The sequence below is a fragment of the Nipponia nippon genome, unplaced genomic scaffold (assembly GCF_047370975.1).
Source record: "Nipponia nippon isolate SJK-2023a ecotype South Korea unplaced genomic scaffold, ASM4737097v1 scaffold_27, whole genome shotgun sequence".
NCBI classification, from domain to species: Eukaryota; Metazoa; Chordata; class Aves; order Pelecaniformes; family Threskiornithidae; genus Nipponia; species Nipponia nippon.
In genome coordinates, this window is record NW_028262344.1 from 5,450,719 (window position 1) to 5,474,658 (window position 23,940).

Genomic DNA, 23,940 nt, shown 5'->3' on the forward strand with positions numbered 1-23,940 from the left:
CCATGGCCGTGGGATCCTGTCTGGATCCAAAACCGCCTCCGAGAAGGGCATTGAAGAGGAAATAATAATAAAAAAAAATCTGCCTGGAAGCAGATGTTGCAGCCTGGGGTCACGGTTACCTCCAAAGCGGTGCTCAGCCTCCAGCCTCTGCTCCTGGGCTGCGGGTCCCATCCTGCCCGTGAACCCCGTGTCGCAGTGGGGAGGGTTTGGGGCAGCACAGTGGTATTAAGTATTCTAGAAGAGCAGCCATGTACGGCCACGTCCCTCCGCCTTTGTCTGCTCCTGACCTTTCCTAGTGCTTTGTGGCTTCTCCAGGCTTTTTTTCTTTTTAAGGAATTTGCCTAGAAACAGCCCACACAAAGGGAAAAAAAAACCCAAAACAAAAACAAAGGAATAATCTAAACAGCTGGTTTAGCAAAACAAGCAAGTCTTTACAACCACGGATTGTAATCGGCCCTTTTTTTTTTTTTTTTTTTTGATTTGTATGTAAAATATGAGAAGTTCAGGAGGAGCCATCTGGCTTGGGGAAACACTGACTCGGCAAAAGCAAGCTGGGATGGGGGTTAGTATTTATATTCCAGCAGCATCTTCGAGGGCTGGCGGAGATGAGAGGCCCTTTGTCGTGGGAAGAGCCCGGCCGTGCCACACAATGGAGCAGAGCTGGCCCCGGCCGCCTGCACTGTGCAACCCCCAGCCCAGAACCCAGGGATTTAGCCCCGAAGAGAGGGAAAGCTTTTACCATACCCTCCCCAGCCCATGGGATGGATGCAATCAGAGCAAAAGCAAAAGGGAATAAAAAAAAAAAATAGAGGGTTTTGCTGCGGGCACCTGCACGAGCACAAGGAGGAACTTGGTTGCAGAACTGGGGTTAAATCCTGATTTTGCTACACCCTGCTCAGTGGGTCGGGAAGGATTGAGCCTGGACAGAGGCATTTATTTACCAAATAAAAGGAATTTGACCCACTGCTGTAACCTGTGAGGCTGGGACAGGCTGCCAGCTCCTCCTTACCCACACAGCAGCTGTGAGCACAAACCCAAGAGGAACCAAACCCACGTGGAAGGAACCCAAAACTTCTGCCCCACCGTGGTCCTGGCCAGCTGCCGTGAGGCCGAGCATCCCTCCCGGCTGCCAAAAATCTCCCAGGAAAAGGATGCTCCGAAGGCAGCGCCTGCATTTTGCCACACGGGAATGTTATGGCACCCATTTCGCAGGTTAAATCAGTGTTTCTGTGCTCAATGCCACACAGGGAATGTGGTTGATGTCTTTTAAACCATCGGCTTCGATGGATTTCATTCTGTTTCTGCTCCCATAGCTGAGCCTGGAGGTCAAGGACCTCAGTCAGACCCAAGCGTAAGACACCAGCTCCAAAATTCTCCAAAACTCAAGTATTTCCCCCCAGACTGAGCAAGCATCCAAGCTCCCTTCTTTCACACTCTGGCAGCTTCCCATTATTTCAACTTTAAGACTTTTTAGCTTGGGAGCTAATTGTCAGTAAATACCAAACAATATTACGCATTTGGATAGACGTTAGCTTAGGAGCATCTGTTAGCCGTTACGCAGCCTCCGGGAACCAGATGGGAAGAGACGTGGCTCTTGAAAAGGCCTTTGCTCGTACCTTCGAAACACAGTCGCTGTCCCCATTTGAGGATGTTTCAGTCATTCTGAAAATCCTCAGGTTTTGAGATTCTGCCTGGGGTAAGGCCCTTCCTATTGGGTGTGGGTAAGGCCCTTCTTATTTGGCAGTTGATGCCAAATTTTGATTCGGGAAAGACACAAGGAGAAAAAATTATTTCCAGAGCTCTGACCCAGTAGCACAAAGGATTAATCAGGATTAAGATCAGAGCCATTTTCCTCACGGACCCAAACCCAGCCCAGCTCAGGAACGACTGGAAATCCCTGGTCACACAGCTGCTCCACCGGCTTTGATACCAAATCTACTTTCACCCCCTCTCACTGCCGATTTAGGGTTTTTTTTGCCATTTTTCTTCACATCTGACTACACTGTTTTTGGACGAGTCGCAGTGGGCTACACCTAAGTTAAGAAAGGTACTTGGGTGTCTTAATTCCCCTTAAAATCAAGAGTAGCTCAGATACCTTGCAGGCTGAGAGACGTCTAAGGGCACTGTGTATCAGCCAGACATTTCCAGGTCCTAATTGATTGCAGGCAGCTACCGCACATCACTGGCGCTCCAGGCTAACATTAGGAATTTCATATTACAGATATGGATAAAACAAATGAGTTCATTAAATGGCTGGGGATGAGGTAAGGGGCTAGTCAGCTTTTTTTCTTTTTAAATGCAGGTGATGAGACAAGGCGACAGTCAGCTAATTTATCTTTACACACCGTCCAAGAGGAGCAGCGGGACACCTCCAAATACGCCGTGCCCCACGGACCGCTTTGGGCACACAGCAGCCCTGACAAAGGGGCCCAGGAGACTTCGCTTTGGCTAGAGATTGCCAAAGGTAGGGCAAGAATTTAGACAAATTCCCAATCCTGAAGCTTTACCCTAAACCAGAGGTTATTTCTCCGCTGGTAACTCTTGCTGCTCGTATTCTTAAGTGGACAGAATAACTCAAAGCCTCTGCTCAGTGGAAATTACTAAGAGAACTTGAAGATTGGTTTTTTATTTTAATTAGGTTGGAAGCTGTGAGAGGAGGGGGGCACAGGGTGGGTGGTGGAGGGGGGACAGGTCCCCACACCGGAGCTGGCAGCTCCTCGGGGGGAGATCTCGGAGGTGCCTCAAGTGAAAGCAGCGACAGACAGCAAATAAGACAGATGGACAGTAAGCAGCGCCTCTTCCAAATCAAGGAATCAAGGAAATTTAATGCGTCTTTGTGGTACGAGCTGCGGGCTGAGAGCTGGAAGGGTTGGGAAGGCACCCGGGGCTTGTAGTGTTGGGTGGCACTTGCTACAAAGAGATGCTTGGTCTTTGGGTTCCAAAAACCTGGGTTCCCAAAACGTCGATTCTCCTTCGAAGGGGACGTTTAAAAGGAAACGTAACACCATGCTGCCAAGTTGCATCTATGCCCGCGTTTATTTATACTGAACAGCTTTAAAAATACAGAATAAAATAGCTTTATCTACTTATTATTCACAACATCTGGTCCAAATATTACATTTTTAAATATTTAATTGTTTAATGAAGCAATGTTAGAAAAAAATATGAAATTAAAAAAAACCTCCATAAAGGAATTACACATCTCAGAACAAACAAAACAAAAGAACCCAAAAAAACCTCTTGCTGTTTAACAAAAAAGTTTTACAGCCAAAGTCAGTCACAAGAAGTCATGAAAAAAAAATATTTATCCCCACTGCCTAAGAACAGTCAATAGTTTGTTACGCCAAAAGTTGTTATGAACAGACAAAGTACAATAATTTGGACTGGCAGCAAGATGATTTACCTGGAAAGATGTAGTAAATGCCAGATAGTACACAAGGCAATTCTAAATATATCTCTCATATCAATATGTACGGATGACAATGCACAGTCACAGTCAAATTAGAACTAGACAGGAATATTTTGCATGGCTCTGAACACGGATCCCCAATACTTAAAAGCAGCCCAGCACTAAGCTGTACAGACTCATGGGCAGAAGCAAAACACTGGCAAACTCGTGGCCTCCTCCAATACTGCAATGACCTATCGCAGCTATATAAACATGAGAGCATAGAGTACCTGTCATCCCATGGCCAAAAAGGCCTTCAGCCTTAAGAAATACTAAGAAACATGCACCAAGTTGGACATTTTCTGCAAAAATGAGTGACCCACCACTCCCCCTCCCCTTAAAAAAAAAAAAAAAAAGTCGCTTTTGGTTTAAGAAGGCCACGTAAAAGAAACACCGTAGGTTGTGCTGGTCACACATGCATTTTCTACATCGATATACAAATTATGTTAAGCACAGGTTGGTTTAGATTGCATGTAAGCATCCAATGGCTCACTCAAACCATTAGAAGCCGGCTATTTTAAACCAGATGTGCCTGGAGTGCTGTTTATACCACAAATGATGCGATTTTCAACACTTTTTATTTTTATTAAGGATGCAATGCTATACATGACCGGTTGCACTCACTGATGCTCCTTGTGGTATAAATAGTACTGAGGATTTCAGTTTGCAAGCGCCAATTCTGCATCAGGAGTACCAATATCTCAGTAGGGAAATGAACAATACAGAAACCCTTTAGTTTTTGGTAGGAACATAAACATGGGTAAATAAAGTATACACAACTACTATAGATTCGTCAATGAAGAAATTCTACCATCACATGACATTGTCATGACAATCATACCACTCCCTCCCAGGAAAACTGCGATCATTATCCTGAGTGGAAATGTTATTTTTAATATATGGAAATAAAACACTGCAATATTCATGTACAAACCAAGTTGCCATATTTAAAGTCAGTACTAAAAGGCATAAAGCAAATTCTGGGTTTAAAGTTTGAACTTTCCAAGCAAGGTACCTGATTAAGTTCCTCCACCAATGCACTCTAATATGACAACATTAATCAGTCATAGCTGTTAGCTATGAAACCTATATTTCTGTAGGTATAATTTGCAAGTATTTGCTTTAGAAAATGTGTTTCAACATGTTAGCAAGAATTCTTAATTTAACCTAAAAAAAATACAATAGAATATCAATTACAAAAGTCCCAAGTTATTTTGTTTTGCATACATTGATACCATCTTTGATATGACAAAATGATATTTCTACCATGAATATTTGCCCTTCCGTCTTAAAGTTTGGTTGAAACATCTCATCGCCTCTTAACTCATCTCTCAGGTGTCATCATCCCTATGTGGTTTTGTTTAGTTTAGCTGTTTAGCTGTTTGAAAGGCAGGCAATAACATATATAGGAAAAATACAGTATTGCATTTACAGTCAGATTTCTATATCCAGTCACCCTTACGCATCAAAGCCTGGACGTAACCAGCAAACAGGAAGCATTTAAATGCTTTTCAAAACTGCAAGTTAATCCTCTGCAACACATCTGCCAGCCGCTGCTGCACAGCGGCTCAGGCTGCGCACTGTGCTCCCCCGGCCAGGGCATTTCACAACAGCTACTACAACCCCAATGTAGAAAAGCAGATGTGGGAGAAGGATTTAAGGTCCACAATCGCCTGCCGCAACTGGACAAAACTGGGGGCAATTCAGAGTTATTTCCCTCACAAAGAAAAGCAATTCATCTTCTTTGACTGGCAGCTCGGGGATGGTCAGGTGCATCGGAAAGAGAAAGAGGAGCTTCTCTTTCCAAGGCACCCGTGCATCAGCTCCGTCCTTTGCTCACCTCTCGGCGCTGGGGAGACGCATGCTTTAATAGCAACATCCTGGGTGCAGCAGCTGCATGCCCTATACCTTCAAGGTACTGCCAATGACTCCATCATAACCCCTCGCTATACATTACAGGTGCTTCAGCGGATCTTTTTTGCAAAACTGAGGCTCACCTTTAACCATTCATGTTCATAATAAGATGGAGAGAGTTGTTACGTATACAAATTTGGTTACAAAAATGACTGCTAACTACAACTACTTATTTTAGTGTTACCAAGGTAAGTGGCTAGAAAAGCAAACATGCTGGCTAAACGTTGCTGCACTTCTCTCAGCCAGTCAACAGAATCGGCACGGTAGGACTCAAAGTCACAAAAAGAAATCCAACAGTTAAGAGTAATCGGACTTCACCTATTCGGATAGTCTTTCATTCGCTGCAAGAAAGGAGTGGTGTTCTGCTCTGGAGAGAGTAAAAAACAATCCTTGGATTCGTTGCCCTGTAATTTGACTGAAGTGTCTTGGCAATTCCCAAGCGAAGGCAATACAGAACACGCACAGCTTTACTTCAGCCAAAGGAGAGAGAAGACAAATGCTATTTCTCATCGCCTCGTCTCTTGATTGCATAAGCATTGAAGTTGTCAAGAGAATATTTAGGGGGAGAAGTTAGAAAAGCCTTGGGACACATGTGTCACTGCCACGCTCCGTGCCCAGCAGCATCACTGGACTTGACATTTCTGTATTTCCAAGGTGGCACTGTTTTGAATAAAAAAATTTTGCCTCCCTTTCTCAACATTTACAAGATAACCACCTTTGGCATTTTACATCATTACAACCACCATACATAGGTAGCTTTTTTTTTTCCTTTTATAGATATATATATATATATTTAACTCCCCCATGTCTCCCACACATCTTTGGTTGCACACAAAGTTGGGAAATTTGGAAGCTTCGTGCCACTTGAGTAGAGGTCTCCGCACTCAAACTATCTGCAACTGGATGTGGAAATCTAACACCTCACTACCTGAAGAGAAAAATTTTAAAATTATAAAAATGACGAAAATGACCTTGTTTCACAGGCAAACTAACCTTGTCTACTACACAATAACTCTTCTGACCAGCTTTCGAGACAGTCCAATTGACACCTAGACTGCAAACTACTGAAAGTGCCCTGAAGCAGGAACAAACACATGCTTTGTTATGGAAAAAGCAGTATAAAATAGTTTCTGGAAACAGCCATGGCATGCTGAGAACGATATCAATGGAATCATTCCAACTCTACACTATTCAGTACTGATCTGTTAAGCTCTTTCCTTGCCCTCCCCACCCCAACCCTTCCATGCTTCAATAACCAATAACAAATTCACCTGGAAGTAGACTCAGAGAAAACAGAGTTCCTGTGCTCCTGTCCAGTAGTCAAACTTTGATAAATATATTAGCGAATTACAGGATCTACTGTTATGTTTTTTCCAGGAATACAAAATGCAAGCACCGTAGAGCATACTGGCCTTGAAATTACATTACACTACATTTCCTGATGATCTCCACAACTTAAAAATGCTTTTGGGGCCACACTGAAGTCTAAAACTAACTTGCAATAGTAAGAACATTAAACATGAATAAAACTGTTAATTATGAATGCATGATGAGCATGAACAGCCACATAACATCAGAGCTGAGACTATTCCAGGAAAAAAAAAAAAATCTGAATGGTGCCCTGATTGGACCCAATACCCGTTAAACCATCCAGTGGATGAGGACATCAAATGTAGTGTCTCCGCTGTTCAAGACCACCTCCGCAGCAGTAACGAGCTTTTGCAGAAGCCCCATAAAGAGAAAAGAAAAAGAGGCAATGCAACGTAAGCCGCTCGTAGGCAGCATCGGCTCTCGATATCCAATCAAGAAAATTCTGCACAGATCCAAACCAGCGAATGCCGGCAGCATTTTGACCGCAGGGCTTTCCCTGCAAGGAAAGCTGCATGTATACAGATGTTAATTGCTTAGAACTGCTCAACAAATTACCATTTTTGTTCAGGAAATGTCTTGCTGGATACAGGCATTGCACTGTAAAAACTGTTATCAGGTCCCATCTGGAAGTTAAGAGTTTCCCATCTCTGTAAAACTCAAGCTACATGTGTCCCTTTAAAGAAAACCTGCACCTGGACACTATATTGAGGTGGTTAAATGCCAGGCAGAAAAAGCAAACGTTTAAAAATGTGAACTGACATTAAATGAGTGGTTCCTTCTACAGCACTAAGCTATCAGAAGTCGGTCATAGTTTTCGTCAGCAAAGTTATTACAGAAACTGTCTGTCTTAACGCTGGACATCTGACTGAACTATCGGTAATTCAAAAAAATACTCTCAGGATTTGCCAGTATCAACTAAGTCTGGTTTCCAGGGGGCTGAAAATATGGAATGTGCAAATCAGTGAGTAGAGAACAATATATATGGGATTTGACATGACTAGAAGTAAATTTTTTTCCTTCCCCCCCTTCTCACAGGATTCAAATTTTCTGGCGTAACTAACATTGCCAGCAATGAATGCGCCAAAAATGCCAGCATTGATGACTTAAATAAAATCACCATAAAAAGTAACGTTTTTCAATAGCACCTACATAACTTCCGGAACCTAAGTGCCATTTAAAATAAACAGACTTAGGCGCGCAGGTATCTATAGCTTTTGGAAATCAAACAGAGGAGCATTTGCAAGTTTGACCCAGAGACACTAGATCTGGCTACCACCACCCACAACAGGAAAGCTTTTTTTTTTTTTTTTAAATCCGTCTCAGCTCTGGTTCCAGAATTTAAATGCAGATATACAAAACATATATTTTAATGCTTCTTAATCAGCAAGAAACTGCAAATACATCTTTTACTACAACTAGATAATGTAATTTCAACTAAGGCTATACTGTAGCTTCTGAGTCTTCATCTGAACTCCTGCAGTTACTGCTTTTCCTGAAGCCTTTCCACGTGTAACCCACAAAGGTAGGGCTGATGGGCAGGAAGCTGAAACACCTGTATTTTTTAATAAAGTTCATGCCAAAAGGCAAATCATATGTTTCCATGCCATCCAGTGACTTGCTTCCTTTACCAACCCCTTTCTTCCATTTCCATATTCCCCTTTCTTCAGGGCTTCCTAGAAGTCAAAATGAAAGAAAAAGGAAAAAAAACCCAAACGTATACATGAATATCTTTATGTAAACACACACATATATTAGAGGTTAAGAGAAGAAAGAAAACGCCAAGTCTCGGATACCATCTTCAGCAAAGCACTGGAAAGATCTTCTAGACTCCTCAAAGAAGCAGGAAGAGGGGAAAAAATGTTTATTGGAAATAGCTAATATCTGTTTTATTTTGTAACTGGAAGTTGAGGCAAATTTTTGCTCTTAAATGAAAGGAAGCAGGTTTGGATCTTAAAATATTTTTACTCTGTCTCCTGAAGAAGACTATTCTGGTATGATTTTTATAATCTGTTTTATATGTTTAATAGGATGGAGATCTTAACCTGAAAAAGATCAAAGTGTTCTCAAGTAAACTGAGGCACGCAGGTGTTAAGCAGTCTGCTGTAGGTGTTAAAGAAGTCAACAACAAAAGCAGTAATCTCTTCCTCATCTCCTGCCTCCGTGAAACGCTGTGCTATCTTCATTCAGAAAGGCAGTTATTATTTCAGATAAAATGACAAGTTCACATGCTGACCTGGAATGGTATTATCCAAAATAAATGCAACGCAGCCACCGACAAACATGGCTGTAGTTAGAAGAACATTTAATACTTGATCAATGCCCGCTATTCCTAGAAGAACAGGGAAAAAATATTTAGAATTTGAATTTTTATCATACACATACACATCCTACTGATTTACATGCAGGTCAACTGGGAAAACTTGCTACTGAGTTCACTGACGAATTTTGCTCAAATAGGACTCTCAAAACCGGATGGGAATAGATGCAGAAGAACCTTTGACTAATGTAGTACACCATGGGGACCCCTTCTTTCCCAAAACGTAACTCCATGAACGTTCAGTTGCTTATAAAAATGTCATGAAATGCCATTTTAGTTTCTACTGCAGACATAACTGCTTAATTTAACTAAATAGAAAACTACAAAACGGAAAAGGAGAAATGTCCATAATGCAAAATCATGCAGACTGAAATAATTTCTGTTATAAATCTTTACTTTTTAAAAGGGCAAGACTTAATAGCACCAATTCACAGAAGAACATTGTATTAATATATCATCACCTAACTCTGCTTGAATGATCTACTTTTCTGAATAACTTAGTAGGTTAGATACATCCTTAAATCTGGGTCTGAAGCAATAGCTATAAAAAGTTAGTTAACTTTTTCCTTTCTTAAAAAAAAAAAAAATAAAAAAAATCAAGGTAAGTATTCCTGTAGAGGGTCTTCCTTCGATGACATACACTGCCATGACCACTATTGAGAACATAGTATTAAAATAGAAAACCTTCTCCATGAATTCACCAAAACTCTATAACTTGGCTAACAGTCTGAAACTGAGTTCATTAAAATTCAGATTTAGAACACGTCTGCAGTGACAAAAAATTTCAAAACCCAAAACAAATTCCTAGCTTCCAAGCTCTATCTTGGTATTTCTCCTTGTTCTTTGAACATCATTTACAACTCAGATTCACCCTTTCAGTCTTTCTTCCAGTCCAACTGGCAATCGCCTCTTTCCATTGCTCTACAATCGTACCCTGAGAAAGCAGAACAACTTCAGATGTATCCCACTTAATGTTCAATTCAGGTCTCAAAATCTCAATTAATTCTCCTCTGAACACACCTGCCTTCTTATCTACAGTTTTTATTGTCTCCATAATACTTTGTTTTTTCTCTTATTTACCCTTTACATTACTTTGTACTTGTATGTACTTTGCATATGAATACAAGGTAAAAGTATGCCTCCTGTAAATGAGCAGAAACACATACCTGTGACCAGTGGATTTTGTTTGAGATAGCTTGGAAGGACCAGTCCAAAGAAAATGGAAAATCCAAGTACAAACAGGTTACGAGAAGAATTTAAATCTATGAACTGGAGGTTAGACAGACCCACAGCTGTAATCATCCCTAAATAAAAATAAAGCAAGTCTCAGCTTTTATATAGCCTTTTTCTTCAAAAAAAGATAGCAACATACATATAAACACAGCACTAGAGTAAAAAGGTATAGCCACATGAGATACAAAGAGGAGCAAAAAAACATACGTTACCAAAGAGAGTGCAGAAGAGGGCACCAAGCACGGGGTCAGGCAGCGATGCAAAGAGAGCACTGAACTTCCCAACCATCCCAAGCAAGAGCATGAAGGCTGCCCCATACTGAATAACCCTGCGACTTCCAACCTGCAGAACAAAAAGGAAAGGACACTGGAAAAAGTCTGTACTTAGTCCAACTTCATGCCTTCCCTTTTATTTTATTATTCTCTTTCGTATTTAAAACTTCTTTTCAAGCCTCCATGCATATTTTTTTTGTGGTGTTAAAACACAGGCTGCAGAGCCTTTACAAATGTCTTGGAGGGCTCAGCCGTAACATGGCTGCACTCCAACTCTAACATAACTTCGTTTGATTTTCTTTTCATTAAGTCATCTTTAAAACCATCTGTAACTGCTATAGCCACAATAACCATGAAATGTGGCACGGTCCCATCTACAAGAAAGAAAACAAATAGACCATAACTAGGAGAGGTGGCAAACGGATCAATTGTAATGCAAACAGAAAAAAAATATTAAAATCCATGTGTTGCTGCCCTTTTACACAAGAATATATGTATTAGTTACCTACCATGCAGTTCACTTGAAGGAGATGCAGGCTTTCTAGACAAAGATTATAAACTGATTTTATAACATCCCTCTTTGAGATCAAAGCTGAATTCACTTCATATGCAAATCATGGCTGTGCTAACACTGTGAAACCAAGCACCTGCACTTCCTTCCCATTTTTATTTTAAGCATTCAAACTTCAGTGCAGTATTTCTCTGGCACTACGTTGTAGTGGTAGTGGTAGTTGATAAACCTGAACGTTCAATATTTTAATAGTGTTACACTTGCATAAGAGGTGCACCAGGTAAAAAAAAAAAATCCTGTTATGCTGGTAAGGTGTTTCTAGGTGTCCTGTTACAGAGTATTAAGCTTCAAAGAGAAGTAGATATTAATCTGTTAATCATGTGTGACTGAGCTAAATGAGTGAAATGAGAAAAAAGATACAGGCATATTTAGGGTAAAAGTACCTCTTTCCCCCATATTCTTCACTGCTTAACTGTTAGGTGAGATGTGTTTACCTACAAACAGAAGCTAGACTAGTAAATTAGGGTGTTCACTAGAATAACAACAGAAGTTAGCCTGCACCTTTCTCTATTTTTTAGAAAGATATTCATTTCCTTAGGACTACCAATATCTTGCTCTAAAATTACCTTCCTGCATGAAATAGGCAGATTCTTTAAAAAGTCCACACAATAGCAACATTTATTTATGCAAATGGTCAATCACTACAAGGCAAACAAATTAAGCTCCCTTTGAAAGCTACTGAAAGCAACCTGGTCAGCATTTAGCTCAAACTACATATTTATTCCCAGGCACTCGTACACACACTTTATGTGATTATTTTGGAGTGCATGATATGGTACCTAGTACCTTACTGGAGTATCCATTTCATCACCAACATTTCGGCATAAGCTGCCTATACGTTTGCCCCAACTAATCAGATTTAATTGATTCTCCTCTCATCAAAATAAAGCTTGTTCACAGACTAGCTCAAAGACTTTGCAGTATTTACATCCAGTTGAAGCCTCAAATTAAAATGTAAGCGTAATCATATACTGATTTCAAGGGAGGTAAATGCCTTTTCAAATGTTGCACTGGTATAACGGGATCACCAGGACTGTGTAGTCTTTATTCATGAGCACTAAAGATTTCCTCTCCCAAATAAACAGCAGAGTATCTATGTGCCAAAATTACGTTTTGATATAAATCTAAATTGAAAAACTATTAGTTTTTTAGGAATGAGTATGCAGACAGGAAAACAAGACAAAACACTGGAGCGCAGCCATCCAGCTGTGCCATTCTGGATAAGGCATATTCACTCTAACATCATGTGCTCTGAACAGACCTAACTGTAGTTAACTGTTCCCTGTAACAGCTGCCAGTTTAACATTCATTTTTCGCTGTTCCAAAGCAAAACATACACTCATTTCAGTGGACTGTTAATAAAAACGTGCTGTTAATTCATATCAACTCCTATGAAGTAACAACAGAAAGGAAGCAAAACAGAAGAAACTTCTCTTTAAGCATTTTTCTAACCAAAATTTCTTCTAGGAAATTTCCATCAGCAACTGAATGGAAGACTTATACAGACAGCAGATGGTGCTATTAGTATTTATATTCCACCCTAAAACCGAACAGAATTATTCTTTGTGCAGAAAAAAAATGGCTGAAGATAAATTCATCATCTATATTGGATTAAGTCAGCGGGATGAGTTATTGTAAGTAGAGAGGATACATTTTCTATCTTGTATGCATGAAGGAGATTTATAGCTTCCAAGTGAAATACACAACAAGATGTATGTATTTACAACATAAATTACTCTTACCAATTTTGTTGGTATTTCTTAACAAGGTTAAATTAACAATATCAAGCAAATCTATCTGCAGTCCAAGGTCTCCCAGTTCAGCAAGGCATTCAAGCACACATCCAGTTCCACATGTGAACAAAGGAATTCAAGTGCTTACACATTTTGCTGAGTAACACCCCAAAAAATATGTAATCCCCTAAGCATGCTCCATGCCTTAAAAACCTATCAGGATGGAAACAAATATTTAGGGCACATTTAACTTTGAAGTTACCTTGACTGCAGGTCCTGTTGTAGCTGTGTGACTGTAACGCCCTAGTACAGACGTAGATAAGACCCAAGGACCTCAAGTAGCATTTCATTGTGTGTTCAAGTGAGACATTAAAAATAGTCAGTTCTCTAGTGTTGCTTTCAGAGCCAAGACATCTAAAAGAATATCAATTTCTATACGCTTTACAGTGTTTATGCCTCAACTCAAAACACCCCAGAGCCCTGGAATGCCTTTTTGGTTTTCAAAGGGATAGCTTATTTAGCATCATCTGCTTTATGTAGGTTTTCTCACTGCCCTTTACTCCAAATAAAAATAAGAATTTTGGGGTCCTTATCTAGAATGCATTTCCATTAGACAATGGCTGGTACAGACAAGTTATGTAAATTCAGAATGCTGTGTAAAGTTTGTCTGCACGAAGTACTAAGTAGTATGGTTTCTTGGAAGAGGATCATGCTGTGAAACATGAAAATGGCATAAACCATTCACCAGAGGAGATAAAATACTGCAGTCACTGAGTAATCAAGGTAAAGCACATACTTTTGTGATGCCCAAGACACCAATGTTAGGGCTGGAAGAAGTGGATCCATTCCCTGTCCCAAATACTCCATCCAGAACACAGGAGAGACCCTCAATAAAAATCCCTCTGTAAATCACAAACAGAAAAAAAGAGTCAAACTTGTATTAGCGTAGACTCACTACGTGGAAGCCTGTTAAGGCATCTGTCCCACATGAATTATTATAATTCACGTTTCAAGCTCCAACACACCTGGAAAACCAATTTGAGTTCTGTTTTCTGTGTCTTAGATACCCACATTCTTAAACTGAGGAAATTACAAAATAATTCAAGTCAAACTTAGAGCTGCTCTTTATTTCTAAAATTGCATTTCAGGTGAATTGGACAAGCTACCCTGATTCCAGAACCAATTTAGAGTTCTGTCCCTACGGAAACTGTACTATTAAATTCCACAGACTCCAGCAGGAATAGGACTAGGTTTCCAATGCTACATTTGCAACAAAATAATTCAACATAACAGTTTTATCTTATATTTCAGATCCTTGGCCCTTGTGTTTGACCAAATTTTAACAGTTAAACTCAGAACATATTCCTATCTTATCCCAAGGAAAAAAAAAAGGGGGAAAAAAAAGTAGCTTAAGACACTGGAAAATATTTCTTTTTTGACATACCTGTTTATTGCATGAATAGGTGGAGGAGGAGCGCAAGACAACCTGGCACAGGCATAGTAATCTCCTATTGATTCGATAATGCTAGCAACAACTGCGCTAAGCATTCCTATTACTCCAGCAGCTGAAATTGTTGGCAGTCCCCACTGAACTGTGAAGAAAAGAAAACTGAAACCTCTCATGCCACAGAAAACAATTTAGATATCAAAACATACAGCAATTTATTCATCTTTAATGGCATCAACAAACTCCCTTCACAATAACACAGTCTGGCAAGTTCAAGTAGATGAAAGGAGCAAAGGAAAAACCGCCTAACCAACTGCTTTGATCATGCTTGGAAAAAAACCAAAAAAACCCTAAACGCCACCAAAAAAATTCCTGCTGTTCAGAAGGAAGGGATTTGAACTACTGCTTGTGAAAAAACAATTCTGATCAGTGAGGCGAATGCCACTTAATTATTATTGCTCTGAAAACTCAGACTTTGGTTACAAGTTTAGTCTAGCGAAGAGAATGGCCAACAACCAGCTATGATCATTGCACATACACCTTCCAATTCCGAATTTTTGTAGAAGAGAAAATAAGATTAATTCAAGCCTGTAGAAAAAAGCTTGGCAGGTTTTCCACAGCAATTGCCTTGATGCTTTTATCTCTTTGAAATAGATGAGCCTCTCGCAACAAAAGGAACTTTAAGTCACACAAACGTGAACGAACAGGGCTTCACAAATAAGAAAGGTCTAATCAGGGTGGAGAAGTTTTCCTCTTCTTCTTTCCCAAAAACTTCTATTATAAATCTTGCAAGTACTGCATTAGAAGTGGTTTCTTTTAAGAACTAATCAGAACCAAAGCATATGGAAAACCACAACGAAGCTGCCTCATTACAACGTAGTGGTATTCCTAACAATTTCTATTATTCTATTCTAGTAGAATATTATTCTGTTATTACCCCATTAATTTCTGAGCAGAACAAGGGTGAACCAGTTGTGCAACTCTATCTCATGCCATAAGAAACAGCCTTTAGCAGCTTTAAACTTAGAGGTGGCCACCAAAAGAATACAAACATCCAAGATGTCATGTAAAGCATTTCGTGTTCTCTTGTAAATGCTTTTTTGTCCTTTGATAAGCATTGACTGGCATTCTTTGACTTGCCCATCGGCCCAATTCCAATGCTGCTTCTGCAAGTCAGGACATTTTTGTGTAGTCGTTAGCAGTTGTGCTAATTCAAGAATGAGTGTGTTTGGGGAAGGGAAGTGGATTAAGTTGGAAAAAACTCCACACACTACTGCTTTAGAAAACGAGAATCAATGACTTCCGTAGTTCTACAGGAGTTGTAATAACCCATCCTTATTATTGTACAACATTAACAGCAGCTGTTATCGACAAGTACAGATAAATCAACCATTCCCTGAAAAATCCCTGTTACATATACAGTCACACTATGTTATCAGAAGTCAAGAGTTACCTAGATAAACCCTGCAAGTGCCTTCTACAAATTCAAGTTTCAGAGACTCAGTCTTTCTTGGTGGAAACATTAAGGTATCAAATTAAAGAGGAAAACAAGAAAAAACCCATCATCCCCACCTATGGTGTCTTAGGTCAGTGCATGTTGAAGTGCATCAGAATAGAGTACTGAGAAAAAACCAGCAACACTTCTGGAAACAACAGAAATTATACTCACAGGCATATTATTAGAAAAACAGCCCTTAAAACCAGGCATACTTACAAGGATAAGGAACCTTGAACCACGGAGCTACCAACAGCACTCCTCGTCGGGCATCTGTGCGAGCGTAGAAGCCGTACTTCGAACTGTCAGGGGGAAAGACATCCGTCACAGTGAAGATGAAGCAAAGCAACCATGACACCAAAATAGCTAAAATAATCTGTGAAAGAGGAGAAAAAAAAGCTGTGTAAAATAAACTATCATTGGCAATATTCATCAACAGCAAACTGTTCCTGCAGAGAATATCTATTACACACATATCCGAATGTGATCTTAAGTGATATTTTAAGTCTGAACAAGCAGTAAATCCTGTAATAGATCCGTTAGGTGTTTCCCCCCAGTCCCTAATGAAGGTGCTGTTACAAAAGCTTTAGAAATAGAGCAAGCCTCTTCTCTCCCCTAAAAAATAGGAAAGTCTCCAAATGGGCACTTAAACTAGTAAATTAGTCTCAACTTTACCAGAGAAATAAAAAGAAGTCTTTCACATGGGGGAACGGAGTAATGCCTTCATAAAACTAGAAGATAATGATCTCGCCATCCTTTTTTGGAGGGCTCAGTTTAGGCTTTCACTGCATGCATAAACATACCTTCTTCTCTACCCCCTTCCCTCCCCTTCATGATCTTCATTACTCCGACTCTTCATCAGAGACAGATACGAGCATGGGATCTGGCAAGACTACAATATGAGACTATTTGCTGTTAAGTTTCCCATAAGCCCATTTAAGCTTTTATCTCACCTTTGTCATCTATTGTATTATTAAGAAAAATCAAAACCAAGAAAAAAAACCAAAACAAAACACACAAATTAGGAGGGTTTTTTGCCAACTGAAGAACAAGTTCAAATACTTACAGGGAACATCTTGAAAAGTTGCAGCCTGTATGCTGTCCATCCTTTCTTGGATTTGTAAATGGGTAAGGGAAATTTGACATTTCTGGCATACTGAGAAAACAACAATACTAGGAAAATAGTCCTGAGAAAAAAGGAGGAGGAGGGAGGAACAAGAGAGACATGTCATTAGCACCAATATGTTAAAAATCCTTCTCAGCATAAACCTATTCAGGCTCTTCAGACATAGAGTATAAATGTATATTTTAAATTTAGCACAAGACAAAGCATCATAAAGAGAATATATTTTAAATAAATTATTACTCCATGAAAGCCAAAACAACATAATTTGTATTCTAAAGTGCTGCAACAACAGCCAGCAGCAAACAGGGAAATGAAACCAAGAAAATTAATCAGACTAGAGAAGATCTTCAGAGCTAAGCAGCCATTAGCAAAAAGCCACACTGTGCTGCTTGCTTCTTTTCGTGTGTCCAGGTCTGTTCTGCATACGAAACACAAAGGTTGCTGCTAGCAAATGGGAAGAAATAGGGAAACTGGAGGCCAGTATACAGTAATTTTTACATTTCAAAATTTGCATAAAGCTCCAAAGCACCTGAAAAACTTCTGTCAAGGGAAATTCTTTCTTCAATTCTTAAGAATCCAGATTTTTTTTTTGTATATGCATCTTTCACTGAACAGCTGTAAATCAAGCAGAATAGAGCCCCAAAAAACCAAGATTCCATTCAACTGCAGTTCACCAGTAACCCAGTTTATTACAGTTTTTAGATGCCTCAAGTATTATGCATCTTCCCTCCTTGTCAAAACTGTTAAGCTCCTCTATATGTTAAAAATTAATTCAACTCTACAGCTAAAATAAGTATCCAGTGCAATGAAAAATAAAAAGCCAGGGCAGGTTGCTCAATTCTGAAATAGCCAAAACCAGTTTTGCTATAAAAAGGCTACACAAAGAGTCAAGCTGTCTGAAGAGGCAAAGCTTTTCTGAAATTTGAGATTATGTTTTTATCAGCTGACTTAAAAAAAAGTCGGATTTTAAGCTTCCCTCCCTTTTCTGTCCAAGATCAGTTTCAGTCTGTAAGAAACAAAACAGAGCTTTATTCTCCCTCAGTCTTCAGGAACAAAGAGCTCTGCACAAGAAGGGTGTCATTTATAGTCTTTACCCCTGACTAGCGTCGAATGATAAAGGTGCCTTTTCCTTGCATTCAGGAAACATTTTGGCATCTCTCCCAAAGGCCATTATGGAAAGCTGGGCTCCACTCTCTAACAGCAGCTACCCTGCCACACTGGCCCTGAGGACAGGTGGCTTTGTATTTCGATTTATTTAGTACAGAGTTGTAAATAATGTAATAATATTATATTACTGTAAATAATATTATATTGGTTACATGGCAGGGGGGCTTACTGCCAGTCTGTAAAATATTACCAAATCTTTAAATGCCCCAAGAAACAGTTTAGTTCACCAGATATACAGGCAAAGATCAGTTCAGGAATAATTTCCCTTTTTACAGATCACAATGCAATGTGTTTTATGGATTAAATTATTTCAGCCTGGCACCCACAGAACAAATGAGGTCAGAAAACTGTTGGGGAAACGGAAAGTCTTGTCAAATAGCATCTGCAGCTAATAGAGGATAATAGCTCTAACACAGGTATTATTCTGCTGTGCTAGATAGCGATGCAGTATTTTTGTCTCATCAGAACAGTTGAGACAATTTCAAGCACCACATCTTGTAGAGATCAAGTTACTTTTGAGTGGTTCTAGACAACTATGGAGTTGTTTGCCACAATCTAGTGCAAATTTTTGCATGGCAGAAGCCAGAAATACTTACTGACTGGGTAATATTTAAATCCTGTTCCTAAATTGATTTCTTTTTTTCCATCTGCAAAATGTCAACTTTAATCACACATTTCTAGGTTCAATTCACCAAAGGTCTGCTTGATTGATTTAACATTAGTCCCAACTTGCACAGAATTTGTTTTACAGGAAAATAAAATGTTCCTTTGGGTCAGCTGCTTAACATAATAAAATTACAAAAATATTCATGATGCTAACATCTGAGATAAAAGAGAATTAAACAGCCCTTTTAATCACAAGCTGCACTTACAGAATACTTTACATGTTCAAAGTACTGTGCAAACAGATTAGTGAGATCAGTATCTGATCTCATCAAGTCATTCCTTCCGCTTTCAGAGCCAGCACAAAGTTGGTCGCTATACATTGCATATAGCAACTGCTTCAGCCAATTTCCTTCTCCCTGAAATGTGGTTTCCATCCTTATTTGGCTGGTTATCCACAGCATCTCAAAGAAAGCTTTTGTCTTCTCTTCATCTCAGTTTTCTCAGTTATTCCCTTTCATACCACTTATCTCAATTCTTTAATTTCCCTGGCATCTGTACCTACAGAGGCACACACATCATGCCCTGAAATTCACTCTAAAAGCCTTTTTATCTACTAAACAGAAATCTGTCTACTTATGCCTCATCAACTGATGACATTCATGGAAATACACATGCTCTCTGTCATCATACAAATTTCTCTTGGCTATAGATAAGCAAACCAGTAATAATGACAAATGGACCACTATTTGCAGAATAAGAAACATACACAATAGCATCATAAAAATATAAATTGTTCACTAATCTCTCTGGTGTTTTGCTAAATCATCTTTCCTATAGCACTGAATTAGACCCAGCCAATGGCTCCCAGACCAGCTATTGTTTTATAAAATTCTCTGTCCTCCACACCTCGCTTTCAGCCATTGTCCTTTCCTTCCACTTCTTCTTGAGTTGCTGCTGTCCTTATTCCCCAATTGCCAGCTGGCCTTATCCAGACCTACTCACATTCCTGCACACGGTATTTCTCCATGCTGGGAGCACTGCAATGCTACCTTTGGCAGCCAAGCAGACTCTGGCTTTTCCCTCGCACTCCAAAATTCCTGCATGACGACTTACCAACTGGGACCCCCTGGCCTAAGCCAAGAACACCCAGGAGTACTTACAACATAGCGATACCCCAGTGTTTGCCTGCTCTTTCTCCAGCAGCTTGGAAACCGGAGAGGCCGATGAGAGCAACAGTTGGTGTGATGGTCAGAGGTCCAATGTATCGCAACAGGGCGCCAGGAAGGCCAAGCAAACCGATCACCACTTCTATCAAGGAGGACATGATAATAGCACCTTGGATCTGAATACACAAGAACGGGAAAGAGACAGTTCAGTCAAATCTTAAAAGCAAACCCAAAACATTTCTTTTTCTGCTCTGGATTACAAACTGCAGTTAAAAGAATTCAGTGACACAGAAGAACTCAGCAAATTTTTCATCATAAAACAGCTCATTATGTTTAAGTGACTTATTGCTTAAGCATAACACTTATGGTTTTCTCCACAAAACTATTACACAACAGACCAGTGGGCCAGTCTGGTAGTTGTGTGGATAGCACATCACACTGTCAGACAGGAGACCTGGGTTCCAGGCTAACCTTTAAGCTCTCAGATCGAACCGGCAAGGGTTGGTGGCGCCACGGAGGTGATGCTCCTAGCTCCTAGGGGCAGAGTGTATGCTGCATTGTTCACAAGTGCTCCTTAGAAGCTGGTATAGAGCAGCGTTGTGGTCTCAGGAGACTGTCAGCCCTCTTGGCTGCAGGGCTCTTGGCAGGATGTAGCTATGGTTTGAACATGGGGAAGAGAGAGGGGTTGTTTTTAATTAAGAAAAAGTTTGCAGCCCAAAGCAACGGGATGGGAGATAAATTCCATGACACACGCCTTAATTTGGACTACGCTATCTACCACTCTGGTGTGATGCCTGGGCACAACCCTCATCCTGGGCTCTGCAGAGCATGATGAAGTTCAGACTGCAGTGCTGCGAGTGGAGAAGGAGATTGATATATTTCAGCAAGTCTCTTGGGGGAATCAACGTCTTATCAGAATAGTCTCCAACTTAAGACACCTAGGGATGAACAGATTTGCTAACTGCATATTTACCTTCCCTGGGACAGCCTACTGAACAGAGTGACAGCAGGCAAGTGGTCTGGTAGCAGCTGAACTGCTACCAGTGAGCACAAATCGCAAAGTGTTACAAGAAGAGTATTCATCCTGCTTGTGCATTTTACTGTGCATCTTTTGGAATGTGGTAACTAACTCCTTGTATTTGCTGTCCAGCAATGAACAAGTTGAAAAGATGAAGACTTCCATGAAATGAGTCAAGGGATACATTCAAAAGAAATTGCAGTGAAAGAAGAAATTACTTAAAGACGAGAACACACAGATGGTTAGCTGAGAAACTTAACAGGAATCAGACAGATCAACAGCTAAAGGCTACTCCTACATTACCTCTCGTATTCTGGGATACCAGATGTGCTCAGTGTGAAGCAGCTCTGTCGTTCCATTTGTAACTGTTATATCTTACAAAAAGAAGAAAAGAAAAAACACAGGTATTTATTCCTTGGCCACTTTGCCATCATTTAATACAAAATAAATCTCTCCTTAAGCTATGTCTGACAAATGAGCCTTGATTTGCACAGAATAGAAGTTCTGCAGTGCTACAAATCAAGTAATAACATGCTTACACTTCCCAGGAGCTAACCACTAATTTTACCCACTGTACCAAAGCAGAAAAAAATCATAACTTTCAGAAAGAAAGGTCAATTGGGGATTCTTTTCCCACTGCAATAAACAGATGAATGGAGAATTACTCAACTGCACACTAGGAATCAAGTACTCCAACGTTTGCTGTTCACCAATTTAGGTCACTCACTGAATGATGAATTGACCCGTGGTCAGACCCCATCTGACACCTTTTGAAGGTTAAAAGGTTCAAGAGCAAGATGCAGCAAAGGCTCTTTCTGAAAAGCTGAAGCAGTGGAAAAATTGCTTTGCCATCAAAGGTTATCAGACAGTATTTTCTTTCAACAAGGTGTGTATTAGGATACTGGCACATTTTGGCACACAGAAATATCCAACACAGCTAGCACTGCTAAAGCACACCATGGTTTGCCTTTACATCTTGCGCACTGAAATCCACATGCTATTTCCCACTAGCTAAATCTGTCTCGCCCAGTGAGAAAATATGAATGCTCAAAGCTAAGTTTTCTATAGAAAAAACATCAGGAAAACTAATTAGATGGTCGTAAGTGAATCAAGAGAGATGTATAAACACATAACTAATATAAATGATTAGAGAATCAAAAGGACCCCGGGGAAGAACTTTAGTTAGAAGCAAGCAGCCTGCGTCTCTATACTGCTGTCTTGCACTGCCCACAGCCTTATTACTGAATAACCACATCCCATTAAAAAGAAAACTGCCAGAGCTGTTTCCACTTCAGTTTTCTAACCTAAGTTGACGAAAAAGCCCCCTTCCCAACCAGTTTTACTGCACATTTTCACTGTAAATAAATTCAAAACATTTCAGGATGATGAAGTTAGCAAAGAAAAAGTTAAAATGAACATCCAAATATTGTCAAAGTTTGCTCTGCAAAACCTGTCAGGAATGAGTTTAACAGGTAAAAATACTGGTCTTGAGGTGATGTTGAACATTGCTCAAACTTACTACTACTCAACTTAATTGGACTTACTATTTCTAAATACCAGAAAGGAACATTTAAGGAATCCTTCTGCCTTTCTCTACATTGTTAACAAAAGAACTGTTTTATGCTACTGCTAGATTTCTTTTGTCAACATTTTTTATATTAAAAAAAACCAAAAAACCCAAAACAAAAAACCAACCAAAAAACAAACCCAAAAAAACCCCAACCGAAACAGAATTCCACAAGGGCATTTTTAGGAATCTTTTTCCAAGGTACAAAGCTTTAACATTGTTAAAGGAGAGAATTTTTCATACTCCCTGCTCATTACTTCCAGTTTCCATATCAGAAGGTTTGGCAGTTGCACTATATGTGATCTGGGTCATTTGTCACTTAAACCTGAACAAGCATAAATGACAATTACCTGTATTATTACATTTCCACTTCTCCAGGGAGAGGATTGCTCTAGCAGGTGCTAAGAATGCAAAAGCACTTGCTTGAAACAAGGGTAACCTGGTGGAAAGGGAAAGAAGAGATGTGTAGCGTTCGTTACATATCAAGGTTATACCGGCGGATCTCCAGCCGACCCGGGCTGGGGAAGGAACAGTCAGCACGCACAGTGTGGGTGTTCAGCTTCAATGTTTATTGCACAGTAGTTTACCTTTATACCCCCAGCAGTAGGTGTGTCATGTTATAAGGGGCAGAGACAAGGGAGGGCCGACCCTTAACTCTTTCCATACAGCGCGTGATCTTCCGGTCGCCAGCCCTTATCTTTACTACAGAGATGCTGACATTTCTCGGTGTTATGGTACTGTGTAAGGATATCAATTGCAGCTAGGTGGTTACTCATCCTCAAAACCATCCTTTATTGGGGGTTATTAAAAATGTGAAATATGAAAATTTCTTATTAAAAAGAACAGACACAGAAATACTAAGACTTCACAAATCAAAGACCTAAGAGAAGACGCTACATGCATGAAGTTATTACTACAACGCCTATAACAGATAATTACTGGATACCAGCATGCAAGTACCAGACACTGATTTAAAGTTTTGACTCAGCAGCACAACAAGGATACAGATGCATGTTCTGATGTAAGTACCAGCCAGACTGCTGAACGTGCAGCTTTTACCATCCCGTCACATTAAAAAAGCTCTTTGATAGAGCAGTATGCAGTCTGCATACTCAATACCTTCCCTCTGCATGACTTGAAGTACAGTCATTTATACATTCACCTTTAAGTGTATGTGTAAATAACCATTACGTTGATAAGAGCTGATTAGATGTTCCAGGTGGCTACCAACAATAAATACAAATGCTATAAGAATTTCAAGATGAGATTCTTAGCATTGGTGTTTACACTTCCCAAATGGTTTATGATCTAAAGAGCACCTACCAGCACCAACTACGTATTTATTGAATCAACTGTAGCTTGCATAACATCACAAATATCCAGATGTTACTTAACTACAGAGAAGATGCACTTTGAACTATTCTATAAATACCGTCATTAATAGATTGTAATAATTAATGGATTCTCTTTAATAGCAGACCTCAAACTG

The 23,940-nt window shown here is 39.8% G+C and overlaps 1 protein-coding gene across 3 annotated transcripts in view; it reads right to left on the bottom strand.

The window, feature by feature from the left end:
- Window positions 1-3,013: 3,013 nt before the first annotated feature.
- The window catches only part of SLC23A2 (solute carrier family 23 member 2), a 70,516-nt gene continuing 49,589 nt past the window's right edge, over window positions 3,014-23,940 (bottom strand). For all 3 annotated transcript variants that reach the window (XM_087762888.1, XM_087762887.1, XM_087762889.1), the window contains 11 exons: window positions 22,802-22,890; window positions 21,188-21,258; window positions 19,861-20,042; window positions 16,868-16,988; window positions 16,021-16,177; window positions 14,304-14,451; window positions 13,656-13,761; window positions 10,496-10,625; window positions 10,217-10,354; window positions 8,967-9,062; window positions 3,014-8,406 (listed from right to left, as the gene is read on the bottom strand). In XM_087762888.1, coding sequence (XP_087619014.1) covers window positions 8,174-8,406; window positions 8,967-9,062; window positions 10,217-10,354; window positions 10,496-10,625; window positions 13,656-13,761; window positions 14,304-14,451; window positions 16,021-16,177; window positions 16,868-16,988; window positions 19,861-20,042; window positions 21,188-21,258; window positions 22,802-22,890 — 1,471 coding nt within the window. In that variant the 3' untranslated portion in view covers window positions 3,014-8,173. The remainder of the gene's footprint in view (window positions 8,407-8,966; window positions 9,063-10,216; window positions 10,355-10,495; window positions 10,626-13,655; window positions 13,762-14,303; window positions 14,452-16,020; window positions 16,178-16,867; window positions 16,989-19,860; window positions 20,043-21,187; window positions 21,259-22,801; window positions 22,891-23,940) is intronic.